The following is a 21,979-nucleotide window of genomic DNA, read 5'->3' on the forward strand; positions in this document are numbered from 1 at the left end:
ATTAGTGAGGTTAGGGAGGGGGCGGTTAGAGCAGAGGTGGGGACATCCAGGTTTTGGCAGCAGAGGATGTGGCCAGGCACGCCAGGACCCACCAGGTGTGTTTGCACGTATGTGCCGGTCCTCCTTGGCACAGCTGACAGGCCCGACCCCAGCTTGAGCCTTGCCCTGTGGGGCTGGACGGGCACCAGGGGCCGGAGGGGATGGGCCAGGGCCTGGGCCTCAGAGGGTTCCGAGGGACACCCCGAGGATGGGCCTACCTTTGCCTGTGGCTCCGGGGACCTGGGGCCCCGGCCAGCTCGCTGGTGGTGGTGGCAGCCGCGGGCATGCTGCGGTAGAAGCTGGAGCATTCACTGTGGGGAGAAAGGGAGAGAGGCCGGGCTACAGGAATTTTAAAGATTGCTGCAGGCAGGAGGGTCTCTGGAACCTTGTGGAGCGGGCAGTCATGCAGAAGTAATCCTATCGCTGCCTGCCTGGAGGAGAGGAGAGGGGGCTGGGAGCGGAAGGATGGCGCAGCCGCCCCTTTCCTACCTCAGCCCCTGCCCCAGCCAGCTGTGAAGGGAGCCCGGGACCCCAGGGGGCTCCCCCGGGGAGGCACCACCCTTCCACCGCTGCCTGTGCCCCCTGGAGGGGCGGCACCGCAGCTGTTGCTCGGCTAGGAGCTCTGGGTTTTATAAATAATGCAGCTTGGAGGTGGGGGCCAACTCAGCCTTGGGTCACCCACTGTGGCATCATCTCCAGCTGGCAGTCCTGTGGCAGAGCCCCTCTGCCTTCCAGCCTGCTCCTCCTCTTTTGCTATGTGAGTTTGGGCCAGAGGCCCAGCCTGTGTGAGCTGGGCCAGGGCAAAGGAGTGTGGAAGAACCCAGAACCCCCTGTCCTTTTGTACCCCGCCCCCACCAGCCTTCACAGGTTAACTGGCCACTGGCTCAGCAAATCCAGGCTGGGAAGGGATGACCCGCTGTACAGGGGCCTCCCCAGTTCCAGCCCCTCCATTTTGCAGATGGAGTAACCAAGTCCAGAGAGGGCAGGGATGGCCAAGGCCAGCCAGCTGATGAGCAGCTCCTTCCTGTCCCATTCTGCTGTCAGTCAAGGCTCTTCTCAGCCTCAGCTCAGCTAAGAGCAGGGCCTGGGGGGCAGGGGGGGATGTTTGGGAAAGTGGTTGCGGCTGCGACGTTGCCATGGCGATGCTGCAGGATGCCGAGCTGAAGTGGGGGTCTTACAGGGTCTCTGGGGCCCCCAGCTCCACACCCCTGTGGTCTTCTCCTCCCCATCTCCTGTCCCCCACCCAGAGGCCTGTCAGGCAGCTCCGGTGACAGGCTGGGTGGGTGACAGGTGGTGCAGGTGATGGGCTGGGTGGGTGACAGGTGGTGCAGGTGATGGGCTGGGTGGGTGACGAGTTGGGTGGGTGACAGGTGGTGCGGGTGCGAGGTAGGCAGGTGACAAGCTGGGTGGTGACGGGCCCTGCTGATGACAGGCAGGGGGTGTGGTTGGCGGGGATGCTGTCTCCTGGCTGGTGGCCTGTCGCAGCCCCCCACCCTCACGTGTGTGCACATGCACAGACTCTGGGCTCAGAGCTTGGGGCTAAGATACTAATGAGGCTTATTACGTGTGGGGGGGCAGGTGCCCAGGCTCACTAATGAGAGGCCTTTAACGAAGAGGGGAGACAGCTGGGGGGCTCTGAGGTATTTGGCTGGCCCTCCTGGTCTGGAGGATGAGCCAGGTCGGGACCCCACCTACCCTTTCCCCCGGCCACTTGGCTTTGTGTTAATACTACCCACAGTCATGATAGTTACCACTGTCCAAGCGTTTGCTACACTGGCCGAGCCCTTTACGTGCGTTTTCTTATTTCAACTCAGCAGCCGTAGGAGGGAGGCACTATTGCCCATTTTATGGATGAGGAATCTGAGGCTGAGAAGGCAAGGGACTTCACGTAACAAGTTTCTGTTGCAGCTGACATTTTAATCTTAAGTCTTTCTGTCCCCAGAGCCCGTGCTCTTACCCATCCCACCAGTAACACTCAGGTCTTGGCGCAGACCCCGACCTTCTCTCAGGGCCTCAGTTTCACTCTTCTGGAAAATGGATGTGCGGTGGAGGAGTGAGCACCATACGTTCTTCAGCTCTGACTTGGGTGGCTTCAGGGGCTCCTCCAGTTAACTGCCAAAGCCTCACCCCATCTGGCCCAGATTCTAGGTGACACCCCTGGACTGGAGAGAGGGCAGGGCTTAGCACTGAGGGAGCAGAGCTGAAGGGGGGATGCCTGGGGTATCCAGACCACTTCCTGCATTGTGTGGTGGGGAGGCTGAGGCTTGGAGAGGAGCAGCAAGGGCCCAAGGCCACACACCCTGTAAGCTGTAGGGCCCCATGGGATCCCAGGTCTCCTGGCCTGTTGGAAGGGTGGGGCTGGGAGTGGTGCCAGAGCTGGGAGGTCACCTCCTCCTGGACCCACCCACCAGCCTAGCTTCTTTCCTGGAGGTTGTGAGCCCCTACATCCTGGGAGGGGGCAGGGGGCTGTTGGCCACCTCTTTAGGGCCATGCCCCTTCTCCGTCAGTCTGGGCCCGTAGTGTCAGTTGATCTCCTCCCTTTGGGACCCATTGGGGTGGAAACTCCCTGGCAACAGCTGATGGATGGGTTAAGGCCTTGACATTGGCCTGGGGCCACAGCATGACCCTGGAGGGACCAGGCTAGGGCTGGGGGGCTTGGAGGGGAATTTAAGGGAGAAGAATTAGGGTCATAAATCTTGGAGCGTCTGGGTTCTCTTCTCCTCGACCTTAATCTCTTATCAAACCTGCTCTCCGGCTGCTCATCCAAGTCTGAGGGTTGAGGGGGGTCCACCTGCCCATTCCCCTCTCCCTCCAACTGATGCCTCCCCCCCCCCGAAATTGCACCCCAATGGGGAAGAACAAGTTGCAGCCACTGCCGCTGGACAGAATTAAGAACTTGTGTGTCTAGACTACTGGATTTGGCCTCTGATTCATAACGGTAGGCAGGGCAGAGAGCTTCACCTCCTCAGTTTCCCCAGCCTTGGGTTTGAAATCCTCTCCTGGTGCCTGACTGCTCAGTCAGGAAGGAGTGCTAAGACCAAGAGGGATTTCACAGCTGCGGGACACATGGCCCTGTCCTCAGAAGCCCCATTCTGAGATAAGCAGCACAGTCCTGGCCTTGAGAGCCCTCAAACCCAGAGGTGAGGTCTTGAACTCAGGCTGGGTGTGCGCTGAGGCTCAGGTAGGGAGTGGGTGGTGCTGGGTGGCTGGTCTGCTTTCTGAAGCAAAGGCTGAGGCTGGGGAGAGGCCAGAAGAAGGGTGGCGGTTTGCCTGGGGGGCTGAGGAGCCATCTGTGGTTGGGGGTGGGAGCCTGGAAGGGTCTGGCTTTCCCATAGTCCCGGGCAGCTGTAGCCTGAAGTTCTGGGGCCCTCCTAGCTCCCCAGGGAACCCGCTGCTGCCCGGCCCTGGGGACCCAGGCGTCCTGGCGGGTGAGGGCGGGTCTCCGGCAGGCGCCCTGCCAAGGCTCGCAGCCTGCTCACCAGGAATCTTGTTGCTGAGAGATGGAAGATCCAGGTCAGGCCTGCAGCTCATCCCTCCCCTCCGGAAGGAGGAGGGGCCCAAAGATTCCTTCCTGCACCTGCCCTCCCATCTGGGGCAGGGCCCTCCTCAGCAGTGGGTGGGGCTGGGGGGGGCCCAGGACAGGCCTCTAAGACTCCGTCACTTGTCCTGGAGCCTAGCCCAGCCAGCAATGGGCACCGGGGCACTCTGGAGGCAGAATGAGCCTGGTGTGGCAGAGGAGAGGCGGGGGTAGGGTGCTGAGGCCACAGGGGGCCCTGCATAGGGGCCTAAGCCTGGCCCTGGCCCCCACTGGCTCCCCCAGGGCGGAGGGTGAAGAGTTGGTTCTCTTCCATTATGGGAGCGTGATTTTATTCCACGTGTCACGGAGTCTGAGATTAACCTGTTCACCAGTCTGTGACAAACCCCTCACACCCAACACACACATACACACAGGCACAGAGACACACGGAGATCCTTGGTCTCACAAACGCACCTTCCACAGACACACATAAGCATTTCCATGCTACAACGCATGGCAGACTCTCACATGCAGATACACAAGCACACACTCACACTTAAAGATACACCGAGATCTAGATCCACAGTCTCCAAAGCACAACGTTCTCCCACTCACACTAAGGCCACACAGACAGAGATACAAACAGGCGGTCCAGGGGGATGCTCGCAGCCCTACCTAGACATGCACAGATCAAGGACGCCCGGTGCCCCACAGGCACAGATACACATAGACACACACAACCCCAGACACAGTCTTGTGGGCAAGCCTAGACCAACCGCCACACACACTGAGACAAAGGCCCAGATACATACAGAGACAAAGACAGGCACAGACACACAGCCGGCAGCACGCACACAAGCACAGGCGTGCACACCCAGACACAGACAAAGACAAGTAAATGCCCAGAGGTTTTGCTGTGGACAAAATGTGAGGCGCACACACACATCTGGGCCTCCTGCTCGACCTCTCTACCTGGGGACGTGGTGATCTGGCGCCCGTGGCTCCAGGGAGAACTCTGAGGAAACTTCTGCTCGGTCAGAGCCCCCCATCCTGGGCCCAGGGCCAGCCCCCACCTCTGGCTCCCGGCCCGTGGCCGAGGCCATGCAGCCACACCCTCAGCAGCGCCCTGACATCCTACCTTACCCTCCGCGTCGTGCACACTCACGGTCACACCGTCTCCTCCTGCACGTGCTCACAACACCCTCCACGCCCGCACACTTACGGTTTCTCCCTCACACCCCCCTCAGGTGTCCCCTCCTTGTTGTCTTTCTCAATCACTGTCCCCACCCCCTCGCTCCGCAGACATGCACAACCTCCGGCACAGCCTTCGTGGCCCACACCCTCGCCTTCTCACGCAGACCCCCATGCACAAATAGAACGCACGGGCTCTCCGCCACAGACCCACAAGCCACGTACACGCACTCCTTCACATACTTCCTCAGCACCGCTCTCACAGACTGATTCACAAATGCAGCACACTCACACACGCACACTCCCCCGCATACATCCCCACCGCCTTCTCACATGCGTGTGTGCGTGCACACACACACTTTCAGAGCCTCCCTCACACCATCACTTTCCTTCCTCTGTCTCTCACAAACACTCCCTCTGCCAAGAGCGTGGCTCTGCTGCAGAGCAGCCCCTGAAGTACTTGTCACTGTACTCCACCACGTCCTTGGCCTTCCTGGCCTCAGTATCTTCCCTTCCACCTCCAGCCCTGCATACTGTGGCCTTGTATTCTTTTGCCATTTCTCCGATTAGTCAACAAGAATATATAGAGTATTCATTTATTCATTCAACAAATGTTGACTGAGCACGGATTATGGGTTAAGCATTGGGGATTCTATGATGACACAGGTCCTTCCCTCGTAGAGCTCTCAATTTTGTGTCCAATTCGTTTGCTGCTTGTCTCATCTGACTAGAATGGAAGGTAACCCTTGATCTTGGATGTTGAGAGATGTGTAGGAGTTCACAGGAGGAAAAGTAGGGGAAGGGTGTTCTAGGCAGAGGGCAAAGCATGTGCAGAGCCTACAAGTAAATCAAGGTACAGTAGGCTGGAAACTGAGGTGATGCTCAGAGACTAGAGGAGAAGCTGCAAAGAGGGAAGAAGCCAGATGTCACAGAGTTTAGATGCCATGCTCAGGGGTTTAGATTTTGTCTAGTGGGCCACAAGGAGTCATGGGAAGTCTTTAGTGACAGGACAGGGTGAGGAAATGATGGTGGTCTGACCTAGAAGAGGTGAGTGGCAAGGAAAGGAGACTCATTTAGGCACAAGAACCAGTGGGGTTCCAGTTCCAGAGCTGTGACCTCAGGAAAGTCACCACAACCTCTGTGACCTGGGTCCATCACATGAGGATGGGAGACAGTACCAGAGCCGGGCTTATGGTATATGCTCGGTAAACAATAGGCATTATTGTCAATTATCGGTAGGACATGGCAGGGCATCAGATGAGGAGGAGATTTTACTGAGCACCTACTGAGTGCTGGGTACTGCGCCAGGTGCTGGGGCCCAGAGGGGAGGTGGTCTGTGGCTTCAGGAAGCTCACACACCGTAACGACAGCTCACGTGGACAACAGAGCGCGGGGTGTGAGGGTGGAGGCAAAGCACCTCGGAAGGTTAGAGGAGCATAAGGGCTCTGGGTGGCTCACGAAGGAGCTGGCATTGAGCCGGACCCTAAAGAGGCTGGTTGAACTTGGGCAGGCAGAGGTGGGAGAAGGAGCTTCGGGGAGAAGGAGCCCTGTGAACGACAGCCTGAGGGCAAGGGGTCTAATCCGGCTGTTGTGTGGGACACAGGAAGGGGGTGTCGTGGGATGGGATTATGGAGGTGAGACCTTGGTGGCCAGGCTAAGAGGGGGGGTCAGCACGGGCTGAGCTGCACTCTAGAAATCCCATGTTTTGGTGGTAACATGGAATGTGTCCATTAGAGACTGCTCCAGGCTCTGCCAGTAAGCCGTTGCCCTCTTCGACCTCCCACTGTGTGATGACCTTCCCCATCTGTGTGATGAGTTCAGTCTTGTTTAGGAGGGACTTCCGGTATCATGTCCTGGGGCTGGCCTAGCCTACTTTGTTGGGCATCTTCTGGCCTGGGATTCTGGGTCTCAGCAGTGCTTCCTTCCTGAGCACCCTCAGCCAAAGAAAGGAGCAAAATGAGGGGTTCCCCAGAGGCAGGTTTTGGGCGCTGCAAATGAGGGGCCAGGAGCTCCACACGGAAGGGAGGGGTCTTTGCCTGGATCTGACTCCAAGCCCCAGAGGGAAACCAGAAGAGAATGTCAAGGTCCCTCTTCCCTCTCGCCCTGACCCGTGTGGTGGCAGATGTGGGCCATGTGCCCAGTCCCTGGTCCAGGGGGTATCAGGACTATTCTGCCCACTGACAGAGGAGCAGAGCTTGGGTTCAAGAATGTGGCCCAGGGCTTAGAGTCCCCTGGGGTTAAGGAGCCAGGAGGCCAATCTTAGGGTGGCAGAGCCAAGTAAACGCCATGGGTAACAGGGTTCATTTATATTTGGTGTTGCCAGGAGTTGTGGTCTAAGGCAAGTCCTGGTGACACCCAAAAAAATAAGAAAAAAAATGCTGATTTTATAAAGACTGCTTTCTTCCATAGTTGACAAACTTATGATGGTACCGATGGTTGGATACTACTCTTAGAGATGAAAAAGGTCTTAAGGATTCTTCCATGTTCCATTCACCAATCTGTGTTCTTGTTCAAAGCAAAATTAATTCCTTTCAAAATTAACGTATTAGCTTAATAATAATTTTTAATCTTAAAATAATCTGTGAGAATGGGAATTTTGGATAGGAAAAAGTGACAGAAGATGGGACAAAAAGAATTCATAGAAAGACAAAACAGAATTTTTTAAATGGTGGGTACAAACTTCTGTTTCCAACTATATCAGTTTACCTTAGGAAAACATACTAGAAAGGCCAGATAAATCATAAGCAACATTTGACTGTGAGCGTTAGAAAGCTACTGAGGTAGCCATGACCTAGAAAAGTAAAATAGAGAAAGAAACTCACTGAAGTGAGAACAATATTCTGCACATGCGATTCTAGCCCAGTCATTTAGGAACTACTGATGAAGAGCAAAAGTCTGAGAAACCAAATGTGGCTCCTAAGAGGCAGAAAAGCCAGTAGATCTTAGGACAATGTCATAGGACTAAGGAAACCAGAGTTGGAATTGAGAAATAACAAGGCAGCTAGAATTTTAAGGACCAAAATCACAGAGAGAGTAAAGATTCAGAGAACAGAGCTGGATTCAGCAACAGTGTTCCCTTGCAGTATTTTCCATGTATAAAAGGTAGACAAGACAAGATGCTAAGAAGTCAAACAAAAGCTAACTGAAGTCAAAGCAAAGACTTAGTTGGCTCATAATGCTGAAGAGACAAAATTGGGGTTCAGAACCTATGAAAGATTTGTGGCCCAATGGAAAACTAATGATACGAATTAGGACACTGGAAGTCTCTACATATGTCTGTGTGTGTGTGTGTCTGTGTGTCAGGAAGGTTGATGCAACATCTACATTGAACCTTATAAAGAAGGAAAATGAGTATGAAGTTGGTCCAGGTGACTGAGGTGATCTTCCCCTACCTAAGAATAGGAAATTCTCTCCTCAAGAAAATACAGTTGACCCTGGAACAATGTAGGATTTAGAGCCGCTGACTCCCTGTGCAGTCAAAAATCCACATACAACTTTATGGTCGGCCCTTCTTATCTGTGCTTCTGAATCTGAGGATTCAACCAACCACAGCTCATGTAGTACTGTATTACTTATTGAAAAAAAATCCATGTATAAGTGGATCTGTGCAGTTCAAACCCAGGTTGTCCAAAGGGCAACTGTAATGTCATTCAGATTCTCTACAACTTGTCATATCCCAAGTCTGGTATTCACTGAAGAACCACCAAGACTACCAAGAAAAGGAGAATTAGAATAAAAAACAAAACAAAACAGAATCAGAATCATAGATGACCTAAACATTAAAGTTCATACATATTTCGGTAAATATTATGAAGTTCAAGAAAATAGATGACAAGGTGAAGAATTTAACGACAACTAGAAACTAGAAACTGATTGAAGTTGAACTGATAGAATTAAAAATTATACGAAATTTAAAACTCGGTAGTGGATTGGACACAGGTAAAGAGAGGTAAGTGAACTGGAAGATAGAGTAGTAACAATATTAAGACTAAAGCACGGGAAACGAAAAGAATAAAAAGTACACATAAGCACATTTGAGACATATGGGCCACAGTAAACATTTTTATCATATGTGTAAACTGGAGTCCAAAGGAAAAAAGGAGAGAGAGATTGGGATGAAAACAATATTTCAGAAATATTAACAGCTGAGAGTTCTCTAAAACTAAAAGGAATATATGGAGCCATAAATCAATAAGCACTAAAAAAATGCAACAAGAACAAATACAAAGAAAACCACACCTAAGATCACCACAGTACAATTCATGAATAGCAAAGAAAAGCATGACATCTTAAAAGCAGCCCGAGGAAAACGAGAGAGATTACTTTCAAAGGAACAATAGGATTAAGATTACAGTTTACTTCTCAGCGAAACTGAATGGATACTAGAAAATAATGGAATAACATTTTTAAGTGCTAAAGAAAAGAGCTGCCCATTGGGAATTCTAGAGGCAGAGAAATTGTTGTTTGGAAGGAAAGATGCAATAAGGAAATTTGCAGACAAACAAAATTTAGAAAATATTTTCTCATCAGAACTGACTGAATTAAATTATAAAGGGAGACCTGCAGGCAGAAGGAAGATTATCACAGATGAAAATAAGGACTTTATAAAGAATTATGTATAACAGAAAGGGTAAATAAGTGGATAAACCTAAATAAAATCTAACAACACAAAAGGGTAATAATAAAATATATCAAAACTTAGAATGCATTAAAACAAATGGAAGAGGAAAATATAGTAAAAGAAATTTAAGATCTCAGCATTGCCTGAGAAGCAGTAAAAGAGCTAATAAGTCATGGTACGTGTGTAACTGCTACTTATGTAAAAATAACAAGCTAATACAAGGGAAAATGGAATTTGAAGAAATCTCAAAGGAAGAAAGAAGAGCAAAAGGAACATAACAAGGTGGGACAAATAGTAAACAAGGAGTAAATGATCTGTAAGAAAATACATTAACAGTAAATACTCAAAGGACAAGGATTATTGAAACAAAAAACCTAATTCTATGCCACCTACAAGAGACAAGAGTCAGATTGAAAATGAAAGGATTCAACAATTATGTCATAACAACAATAAGCAAAATTGAAGAAGATTTTTTAATGTTAACATAAATTTGAAAGCAAAAAGTATCACTGGCGATAATGCAGGATAATAAAACCCACTGTTACTTTACAAGGAATATATTATAAATCTAAACTTCAATGCAATATATGAAGGGAAATTCCAAAAATCTAAGTAGAAATAGAAAAATCTGAATTACCTAGATCAGTAACATAGAACCACAACAATAAATCAGCAGATTATAGAAGATCTGAGTACCATCATTAAAAACTTTGGCCTAAATTTATATAAAACCCTGTACCAACAATGATGGAATATATATATCACGCAGAAATTTTTAGGTGCACGTGGCACATTTATAAAATTGACTATATTCTGGTTATAAAACAAGACTCCGAATAAGCAAGAAATTTAAAACTATATAACCAATATTTTACCAAATAGTTGGATATTAAAGACATACTTCTGATCATTATGTAGGTCAAAGATAAAGTCGCAATGGGAATTAGAATTTTATTAATTGAATGATAATGAAAACATGCCATAACAAAACCTGTGGGTTGCAAATAAAGCTGTGGTCACAGAGAAGTTTATGTATTCCAAGTATACTCTCTAAATGTAAAAGGGAAAGGAATAAAGCAACTAGAAGAGAACTTATCACCCTGAGGTAGGCAGCTCCTGAACTGTACCTGTTGGGGAAGGCAGGGCAGAACTTCAGGAGGCCAGCTGAGAGCACGGTGAACACCATCTCAGGAGCAGTCTCCAAGAAAGAGAATTTAATGTACAAAGGGATGACTAAAATATATTTAAGAGCTAGCACCCTGACCCCTCTTAAGGATGACTTATGTTGCTGGGGAAAAAATAAGTGCTCGATGTAGAAGGTGAATAGCTTTATAATTCCCAGGAGAATCTTGGTACCAGGACCACACAATGAAGAACTTGGAGTCCCCATGGCTAATCCAGCAGAGAGAAAAGGAGGAACAGAGATGCGAGAGAAAATAAAGGGAACTCTTGGTGCAATTTGGTGCTGCTGCAGGCCCAAGTCCAGGTATGTGCTCTCTATCTCCACATCTTAAATAAAAGCCACCATGTTCCTCAGTCTTTCAGGTACTTAGAATTTCTCTTTAGAACCTGAAAATGGGGTCACGTTTCCGGTCTGCATTGCTAGAGTACAAAATAGAGGCAGGATGTTTGAAATAGTTCTCCATCTGGCAGAGGAGGCCTTGAAGCTGTGAGCCACTCACTGCAAACCAGCAGGACATGAAGGATTCTTGAGCAGATCTGAAGCTACTGGGAGGCCTTTGAGGAGTTAAATCCCATAGTAAATACTGTACCTTCAATGGCCCCTTCTCCCTCTCTGTCCAGCCTTCCTCCACTCCCGTGGGGGCCCAAAGGGGTTAAATGAGCACTCTTTGACTTGTACTTGGTGGTCCCAGAACTTGACGTGGGCTTGGAGACTTCCATGAAAAGTCTGCCTTCCATCTACTGGCTTGGGTTTCTTGGGCTCTCTGCTCCAGGCTAATCCCTTCAACCTGCTTTTCCCATTTCTGCCAATAATCCCCCTCCCCAGACCTTCCTAATGCTCTTCTGGGGCAGGGGGGAGACGTACTGAGGGCAATATTTATTTCTAGAGGGAGAGGTGACCACATGACTTCACAGTGGTCGTCCCCTTGATGATTCAGTTTCTGTCTAGATTAGTCGTGGGTGTTTGTGCACCCCAGCCTCACCCCCAGGAGGCTTTAGAACACTGTCCTTGTCTCAGCACTGAGCCTCTATCTAGCCTCCTTCCCTCTCTCTCCTTACCCATCTTTACCCACAGACTCGCAGGCTTTCTGGACCTCTGAGGAAGATAAGCACTTCACAGAACCTCTGCTACAGAAATAAACATATTGAAATGACTCTTTACGAAGATACTGAAACAACAGAAAAAGAATACATGACGATTGTTTCTCCTGAGGGTTCAGTTACCTAGGGGGCCTTTAGCAAACTTTGACTGATAAATGTAACCTTTCCGTCCTTGGCAATAGTTGATCACACTGTGAGGAAAAAAGTTAGAGAATGGAAAAATAATATTTGGATTTCAACGAAATAATAAAGATGCAGGGACTATCTTTGACTCTTGCAAGGTAAGAAGAGAGTTTACATTTTGATTATTTGATGGCAGGAATCCCTTTTAAAACAGGGCCAGTCTGCATGATGCCTTTAAAAATCAACCTTTTCAAATATAGCCATAACCCCCACAAGATTTCTTGATTTCTCTGGGGTCAGATAAACCGTCACATTTCACAGTGGTGCCCTGTACATGAAAGTGATAAACATAACCTGGAAGCACAGCAGTGGCTAAAACTATGGAGCTGGCAGCCATTCGCTGAAAGGATCTTTTGCTTTTAATTCATTGCAGAAAATGCTAATGTCCAAATTCAGGCAGGTAGATCTTACCAACCATCAAGAGCTTCAACCCTGCTAACAGCTAAGTATGCACTTTTAAACCCTACTTTGACTGCTCCAGAAACTTACTGGGTTTCGTTAATGCCTCTGTTACTATTTCCTTTGTGTCGTTTTCTTTTTCTTTAAAAACACAGCTGTGTGATCTTGGGGAAGTTATATTATTTCTTTGAGACTTGGTTGCCTTCTCTGTGAATATCTGGGTATAATTTTAGTATTGCTCAGTAGAATTTTTGGTGATAATGAAAATATTCTATATCTGTACCATGCAATGCAGTATTCAATAGCTACATGGAGCTAATAAACATCTTTGAAATACGGCAAATGCAACTGAGGAACTGATTTTTTAATCTTATTTTTAAATTTGTTTAAATATAAATAATGCCATGTGGCTAGCATCTGTTGACTGTACAGATCTACATAATATTTTAAGGACACTCTCCACTCAAAAACTCTACCATTCATTAACTCAACCTAAATATTTTTGCCCTCTGACAAACAGAAAATAATTTATGCTTCCCTTGAAATTATCTGTCAAGACCTTTATCAGTTTGGGGACATTATATTCTTAAAATTGACTTTGCTTTATGAAACTTTAATAATGCTGGAGTTTCCTGCCCTTGGTACCACCTTTGTGTTGATGGGAAATATTGTGGATGATCAAGGACCATTTCAAGAGATCATGGAGAGAAACCTCCTTCTGGATTTAATTTCATTATGAGGATGTCAAAATGCTACATTACTTAAAATAAAACCCGTACCGTTTTTATGCTAAGTTATATTCTACATGTAGATGGAAAAATGTTAAAAAGATTTTTAAAGAACTGCGCATCTATTTTTGAAGCTGATTTGGCTGTTCAAGGCTTGCTAGCACTTTATCCATCTCAGTACTATTTCACTTAGTAAACAAATGCAGTTGCCATAATTGTTGCTTATGTGTCTGTGTTTCCTTCTAGGCTGTATGTTTTTGAAATTAGATACAATATTTATATCACAGCCCCTATGTATAGCACAATACCCATTGCTAATTCAGATTGTGTTTTAAGATATGAGACAAAATGTAAGACTTTTATTATAGTCATAAACATCTAGCAAACCAACCAGAAAATAAATGCTAATTTTCAGTTGGTTGGCCGAGAACAAAAAAGCGAAGAATACCTAGTGCAAAACCATATCTCTGCTAACTACTGTTGGATTTAGAGCACACACATGCTAAAAAATATCTTCTTATCAAAGATATGAGGTTGGACCTGAAAAAATTATATCAGAAGTGAAAATAATCATGTGGTCTGACCAGCGTGGATCATACAAAGTAAGTGTATACTATATATAAAGTAGATAGACTACGAGGTCCTACTGTATAGCACAGGCAACTATATTCAATACCTTGTAATAACCTATAATGGAAAAGGATCTGAAGAACAAATACATATATCGGAATCACTTGGCTGTACACCTGAAACACAACATTGTCAATCAACTATTCTTCAAGTAAAACAAAACAAAAAACTGAGTGTAAAGGGAAGTATAGTTTTATAAATTCACCTCTGATATCCAATGGACCAACTGAAAGACAACAGAAACTACAACTATCTAGGAGACAGGACATGGCCGGCAAACCAGGCCGTTACCCTCGGTAACGGTCATACCTGCCAAAAAATATACAGACTACCCTGCATTCATGAATACATAGGAATTCTTCATTTATCTGGCATTGTTAGGCAATGAGGTATGTTAGGAGAAGTTTTTTTAAAATGACAAATTTAAGAGGAGTTATTTTAACCTTCACTCGGTAATTTTTTTCTAAAATTAAGAAATGTATCTACTGGTGTATCTAATGTTTCCTTTATAACTCGGGGTCATCAGTTCAATCAACGTTTGCATGAATAATGCAAATGGAAACAACACAGGCAGGCTTACTGAAACTGAAAATGACATAGCAATGGCTGGAATAACTGATGAGAGAGCAAGAAAAAAGCAAAACTGAAAACAAACCGTGATCAGGAAACAATCAGTCAAGTTCTGACTTTCTGTACTTAGTTTAAAGAAGAGATACCACAAATCCCAGCGAGAGACTCCAGCATCATTAGCTGTCTTCCTCCTTTGTTTCCACCTTCCTCTCCTTTTCCTTCTACCCTAGATTGTTCCAGGAAGTGTTTATAGCTCCTTGCAAGACACATTCTAATACTTGCTTTCTCTCACACAAACTTCACAATATGTCCATGTGATAAATGGTGTGGAGGTGAAAGAGAATTCATCACAGGGACAGCTCCTACGAAAATAAAATTAGAAACTAGCTTCTAAACATGCAGAGAGAAGGGCGTGGTGTCAGGCACTAATTTTCTTGCGAATTCCTTTCCATTTCTAATAGACGTTCTTCTTTACCAAGATCCCTTTTTATTGGTGTCCTATTCCAGACTGCTCCACTCCGCCCATCCTCATCCTGTAAAATACATTCACACTCTTTTGTGACCCTACTTATTTGCCCATTAAATAATCAATCATAGAACTGTCGGAATTAAATATAGAGTGAAATTAAAATGCTGGAGTCACTAGGAGGGTTTAAGCAGCTCCACCAGAAAATACTGGGCATGGATTTAAAAGAGGCTGCGTGGGACTTGCTCTTGTCCAAGTTCTTTCTCAAGAAGTATCTGAAATAAGCCTAAATTCAGAGTTAATCAGACTGGCCTGCTTTCTCAGGTGGACTGGAATTCATTGCTCTTTCCCCTCAACTCCCTGATGTCAGTGGCACTTTCCGGAGAGGAGGTGGACTTCTCTGCCTACTGCAGAAGCTCAGTTCCCCCCGGGTCCGCTCCCTGTCTGAATCCCACACTTGAGGCCAGATGCCAGCCTTCCCAGAACATTCGTGGCCTCCTTTCAGTTTCCGACCTGCTCAGATTGAGTCCCTGTAGACTCTTCCTCAGCTTGAAACCTGATCTTCCACACCCTCCCTGACCTTGATGGTTACCTTCCTACTTTAGGCCTCAGGTGCTTTAGCTATAAAATGATATAGTTGCCCTTAATTCTAAAGTCTTCTTTCTAAAGCGCTACAATGTGCTGGCTCCTTGAAAATGTTTCTCTTTGCTGGTTTTAATTTTGTAGAGAATTAAAACCCCAGCCACTCTAAAAGACAGTAAGTTACATTGGATAAGGAAAGTGTGCTTTTGTAGTTAGATTAACAGGGATGGAAGACGACTTAGTATGTTTTAAGATACTCATGATCCGTTCTCGTGAGAGTCGGGGAAGAAGGGGAATGGAGTTAATAAAATACCAAACCATTGTGACAAATTAAGTTCACCAAGATGTAGCTGATTAGTTACTACTTGAATAAGCCACACAAATCCAATCCAAGTTTTCCTTTAGTTTTCTAAGAAGGATCCCAGTGAACTAAGTCCCACGTTCAGTAACTCCACGTTCAATGGCTTAGTCTTTAAAAACTGTTATGTTGCTGGAAGAAGAAATATTGCCCATCAGTCCTAATTGATGTTTAGCTATCCCGCACATTTGAAATAAATTTATTACTTTGCCTGATCTCAGTGTAATACATTCTAAAGGGGCAAAGAGCACACGAAAAGTTATGGAGTCTCCATCTTCTACACTAAAGTGTGCAATAAATTACATATTATTTGGCCGAGAAATTCACAAGGCATAGAAACCACACCATTAGCAATGTATACAGTGGTAAACAGCAGGTAATGAGAATGATATAAAACAAAACAGACTGTGTAGGTTGGCACTGCTGCCAATAAAGCAATCATTAAATGCATTCATATGCATCTACGCTAGGTAAGCTCTTTGAGGGCAATTGCTATGAGTTCTACATACCTGTCAGGATATTATATATAGCCCAGTTTCTATGCCCTTTATTCAAAGACGCTGAGAAAGGGTTACTCTGGGTAAATTCAGACCTTTTCTCAATATAGAATTTGGTCAACATGCATTCTGAACAGCAAAATTTCACAGTATTTTCCTACACTAATTGCCACCTCAGCAAATGCAGGATTAAGTATAATGGATTATAAGAAGTTAGAAAGGAAAGATGGAAGAAAAGAAGGAAGGTAGAAAAAAGGTGGGTATGGAGTACTTCAACATTTATGTAGAGTGGACCTAAAACTAACCTGAGGTTTCCCTGAATTATTAGCATATGCTATAGAAACTTAAATGAAAAAATAAAAAAACCCAGCAAGGGAAACTCAAAGATTCTCTGTTTTTTCACTTTACTGCATATACACGTCCATCTTAACCAATCTATATGCTTATATCCAACAAGAGAGCATTGTTTTGCAAGGCTATTTGGGTTCTATCAGCATGTAAAGGTCGGACAACTCAACTTTAGCAGAGTCAGCTTTCAGGTGAATAATTGCTTCTTTCAGGTTGCGAGCATTTGAATTCTCCAGAAATGTTTCCCAAAACATGAAAATTAAGAGTCCTAGGACAGCGTCCTTTAGAAGTTTTATAGTATCAAGGTTTTTGGAGGAAGAGTATCCTTGTCCATTATCAACACAATGATTCCAAGCAGATCAGTTTATGCTGAGAATATTATATAACAGAACCCACTTCACCTCCATTATACTGACAGTGATCTTCATTACTTCAACCTTGTGCTTCTTATAAAGTTGAAAATACTGAGCCAAGAACAGACAGTGACAATGCCAGAGACTCAGATGTACCTATAGGTGCCTTCAGACAACATCAGCCACCCAGGCTAAAGTCCTGGTTTAAAACATCCCAACATGAATGAATGTCAAAGACCATATGCTGAGCAAGTGAAGCCAGATCAGAAGGGCACCTACTGTATTATTCAACTTACATGAAATTGTAAACTGGGCAAAAGTCATCTCTAAAGATAAAAAACAGATCCGTGGTTGCCTTGGGGTGGGAGATGGGGATACTTTTGCAAAAGCCTGGGAGGAAACTTTCTAGGGTTTTAGAATTGTTATCTATCTTTATGGGGGTGGTAGTTATACAAATGTATACATTAATTAAAAGTCACCGAACTGTTGACTAAAAATGTCTGCATTTTATTGTATGTAAATGATACCTTAATAAGGTTGATTACAAAATGAACCAAAACCAAAACAAAGCAGAAGAAAAACCTCTCAAGACCTTAAAGAAAATACACTGTTTTCTTCCAGGGTACCAGATTGGAAATGAGACATTGGTCTGTTCTACCCTCAGATTATCCCTAGGATTATCTAGTCTATTTTAAAGCACTAGAGTCCCCTATCAGGAAAACTCACCCCATGTTTAATTACTTGGATTTCTTCTGTGCCTCTTCTCCCAACACAGTGAAGCCATTCACGGAAGAAAAACCAGCTTTTTCCAACTTTGCATCACCATATATTCTTTGCAAAGCTATTATTTATAGAATAAAATTTGGTGACACTTTGTAAAAATCTAGCTTTTTGAGGCTTACAAATCTTAACAGTTAACCTATTGCCTCCATTGGAATTTGGAAAAAAAATTATTTTGAAAATGAATAGCTGAGAATTGACATTTTTGCTTTTTGTGATTTTCTCTTCCCCTAAGATAGAAGTGAGTAGGAATTAGAAACACATACATAAAGAAAAAATTATCTTGCTGCCTTTGCATGGTTATAATTTATAGGAGGCCCTTTTCAACAATAATCTATTATCAGAATCAATAAAATATAATCTCCATGAAGGCCAGGCCAGGATATTTGTCCCTTTTTCAGCAGATTGCAATACAAACCACATTCATGGATATGCTTCTTGATGATCTTTGTAATACTGGAACAGTTGACCATTTCCTCATGCCTCTTCACCTTAACTTCAACCTGGTTTTTCACTGATGACCTCACATTTCCTTCTCTATCACTTGGTTGTGGGCCTCTTTTCCAACTCCAACTCCAACTCACATTTCACTCTGGCACCAAAGGAAGACTCACACCTTCCTGCTTTTTAGTGATACCTCAAGGTCATTTCCATATTGTGATCACCCTGAAGAATAGCCAGACAATTGTTATTTCAGAGCCATCTGACAGTTTGTAGCTCTAAAAATTAACTAAGGACCAAATTTGTCAAAAATATCCTAGTTTAAGATTTTGGTAATACAGCAACAGTAATCCCGAAGTCACTTATGACAATCAGTGTGGGAAGCACCCTCCTTCAGGAAGATCCTTTGCCATACAATACACTTTCCCTGTCAGGTAATAAGGAAGCACGGCTGAGGAAAGTAACCTTTTCTGGAAAGAAAGACTTGGCTTCGAGAAGGCTTGCAGTTCATATCTTTTTCTTGAATTAGATTCCCCATTAATTACTTTATCCACAAAGAGGTAATTATCAGAGTTATGTAAGCAATTAAGGAGATGCTACTCCACATTCTTTCAGCTTGTTGACCTTTCTCACTTTATTTCATGTGGCTATCTGAAACATCAGTGATTTACATGTCTTTCTGTTTTTTTTAACAGATTTCTTTGTGTGTGTGTGTGTGTCCCCATGATGAAAATATCATTAAAGTAAAATATCATGAATAGACTCTTAAGAAGCAGAGTCTACTGAAAGTCCTGGAAAATATGAAAGCACTAATATTCATGGACAGCTCTACACTCTGAAAGTTACTCCAAATGTTGTTGATCTCTCTTTTGTCTAGGAGTTTTTCAAATTTTCTACCATGATCATTTGTTAGTTTTATAATTACATAATAAAGGCATTACATCATACAATCTTTTGTTATCCATTGCAGTTTTAAAACTATTCCTTTCCTTGTCCTCAGCAGATATGTCATAGATTATTAGTACACAAACAAAGACTTTCAACGTAACAGTACTTTATAGTGAGAAGAACTATACTGAGCTATCTCTATCCTAAGACAATGCACTAGGAAAGCACTAGGAATTCTTAAGCACTAGGAATACAGAGACGATCAAGGGGCAAGTTCCTTGCCTTCGAGTATACATGATCATTATAGCAAATGCTTAAATAGCACTTAGTATATAACTCACCACAGCAGTCTTATTATTCTTTTTAATAGGTGAGCAGAGGAAGCCACAGGGAAGTCATAGGGTAAAGCCAGAATTTGAACCTAGGTAGACTAGTACACTCTCCACGGCTTTAACTACTACATTAAAAAAAAAAAATATATATATATATATATATATATATATAAACTCCAAGTATTCCAAAGTTACAAAACACTTATCTACCAAAACTCAAAAAAGAGCACACAAACTTGCATAGAAAATAAACATGTAAAAGTTCATAAATAAACCACAATATAACCTGCTCCACATAATATACTGACTGCAGTGTCCTCGGCCTCTCCCATCCTTAGGTAGCCGGAAATTACAACAAAATAATACTTTTCACCTTTGGAAGCCACACCATCTCTCATACCAACCAACCAATTACTTCCTTAGATAGAATAGGAAATTAACCTGAATATCATAAAAATATATATATATATAGCATTACTGATGTAGAATCTTCATTTAAAGACAATAATTTCAATAGCAGAGGGAACGTTACCATTGCAGGCTTCAGATAACATGTATATTTCTCAGATTTCATGCTAAATCATATAATGCCATATTGTGTCTGAAGCTATTTTTTCAATAGTCCATTTTCTTAAATGGACTAGCAATGCCGTAAATACTGAGGAACATTTTGGCTCCCAAATCCTAAAGCCATTCTGATTATGCCTGGGTGATCATGGGGACGTCATCGGAACTACCAGAGGACTGGCTGAAATACCAGTGTTCTGGCCAGCTTACAAATCAGAAATTATACAGAATCCAATTTTATTTTTTTATTAAGTAATTCCTATGAGGCTGTTGGGATGTCAGTGTAAAGTCCTTTCATGTGTAATCTTTATCCATTAGATAGGGAACAATGCCAATCCCCGTCATAAATACTTTCACAACCTGACACTGAAAATCCACTGTAGGGCATAGGACCTGCAAATAGGATGTGAATCACACACATCCACTCATTCAGACAATCCACAAATATTCATTTTTAAGTCTACTATATGCCAATAATCTACCGGCCTCTCAGATGCTAGACCATGCTAAATGCTGAAACAGACATACTCAGTTCGGGCCCTCCTGGAACTTGTTACCTACAGAAGTGCCTTCATTGTAAATGGTCAGGTCTCAGCCAATGCTATTATCATCAGCATGTGACCAAAGGATAGAGCTTGCTTTCTAAACAAGCTCCACATTCTTTGCTTTGAACATATTTGCTTTCCTTCAAGGCACATAATCCAGTGGTCAGTTTCTCACAGTTAGTGAGGTTTGGGGAAAAGGTACCCAGTGAACAATTCCTTGTGGCCTCACTCTTTCCTCACACTCTCCTCTGTGCTTTTGAGCTAAAGAGACCTGGATTAAAGTCACTTGCTCTACCCTTATTATTTTAAAATACGGCTGCTCCTGCTTTGAGGATTTCCACTGGACCAACAGAGCAGCAAAGCAGCACTGAATCAGAAGCAGGTAAATTTCAAAATGACAGCTCTAAACATATCCACTCTCCTTTTGTTTTCCTCCTATCCCTTTGCTCTGAACACCTCTGCCCTGAGGCTTTGCCTTTACCCTTCTCTGATTACTGCTCCAAAAGGGTTTCCAAGAGCGGGGAGTATTTATGGTTTCATTTGCTCCCAAGTCCTTGGTGGAAAAGGATGCTTGCTTCCTGATTCTTACTAATTCCACACTCACATCATCAACACAAAAATCATCATTAAAAAAAAAATTTCCTCAGCTTCATATTTCTTCTGGGCCAACACTGAAAGAATATTTTCAAAGAAACACTGTCCTCTCTCCTTTGCTCTTCTGAGTTTCACGTTCTTACCTCCAGTCTCATTTTCAACCCTTATTACAGGATGCATCACAAACACAGAAGAAAGTTCTTTGTGCTGTCCTGTACCAGCTAATTATTCTAATTTGTTCTGTCTCTACGGAACAGAATGCGAAATCAACACAAAGGCTGATTATGCGACCTCTTCCAAGGGAATGGCCTGAGAGTTGTCTATTTACTAATGAAGCTCGGTGTGTATTAAGGGTTGACTGAAGCAATCATCAGGAATTTTCATCCCTTAAATTAGTCTTTTCTACCAGATGCACATCTTTCATTTCGGATAATATAACTTTTAAGTTCAGGATACAACTGGACAAAAGAAAAGAAAAACAGGTAACCAACACAACATTTGCAGTAATAACACAGTAAGAGCTCTCATCCTTCCCTGAGGAATTCAGCCCACTTTATGGACACAATTTAGTACAAACTCATAAGAAAGCTAACAAAGCCTCAAACCCCTTCACAAGAGCGTAGAGAGGTAAAGGTCAGAAATTATTACTGCCAGACCCAGCAGACAATGGCACCTACCGGAAAGAGCACAGGACAGGAAAACCTGGAAGCCTGTGTTCCAGTTTCGGTTAGTCCTTTAAGCACTAGTACGATCTGAGTGAGCTCAGCCTGCCCTGCTTTTTCCGTTTATAAAAACCTACATCATCCTCTCCGTAGAATGAAATGCCACATCTGAAAAGTTGCAGATCTCTTTAGGAAAGAAAAAAGCTCATGCTTTCCAACCAAAATGGAATAATTCAGTCAATGGAGACTTAATAAAACTCTGCCATAAAGCAATTGTTTACTTGAAATCTATCTTTTGTGGTATATTTATTGGGGTAAGGAGTGTAAGCAAATCCTAATTAGAGTTACCGATTATTCCAGAAATCAAGGTCATTGAGTTCCAACTTTGACCCTGACCCAGGCTTA

General features: G+C 44.2%; 1 protein-coding gene across 1 annotated transcript in view; it reads left to right on the forward strand.

Annotated features, from left to right (window-relative positions):
* Positions 1-18,930, forward strand: part of LOC309835253 (uncharacterized protein) — a gene marked incomplete at its 5' end in the record, with an annotated part of 90,916 nt that extends 71,986 nt beyond the window's left edge. Inside the window, 2 exons of the mRNA XM_082674666.1 lie at positions 10,711-10,854; positions 18,682-18,930. Coding sequence (XP_082530792.1) covers positions 10,711-10,854; positions 18,682-18,733 — 196 coding nt within the window. The 3' untranslated portion in view covers positions 18,734-18,930. The remainder of the gene's footprint in view (positions 1-10,710; positions 10,855-18,681) is intronic.
* Positions 18,931-21,979: the final 3,049 nt, after the last annotated feature.

The sequence above is a fragment of the Grampus griseus genome (genome assembly GCF_964374135.1).
Source record: "Grampus griseus genome assembly, chromosome: 17".
NCBI classification, from domain to species: domain Eukaryota; kingdom Metazoa; phylum Chordata; class Mammalia; order Artiodactyla; family Delphinidae; genus Grampus; species Grampus griseus.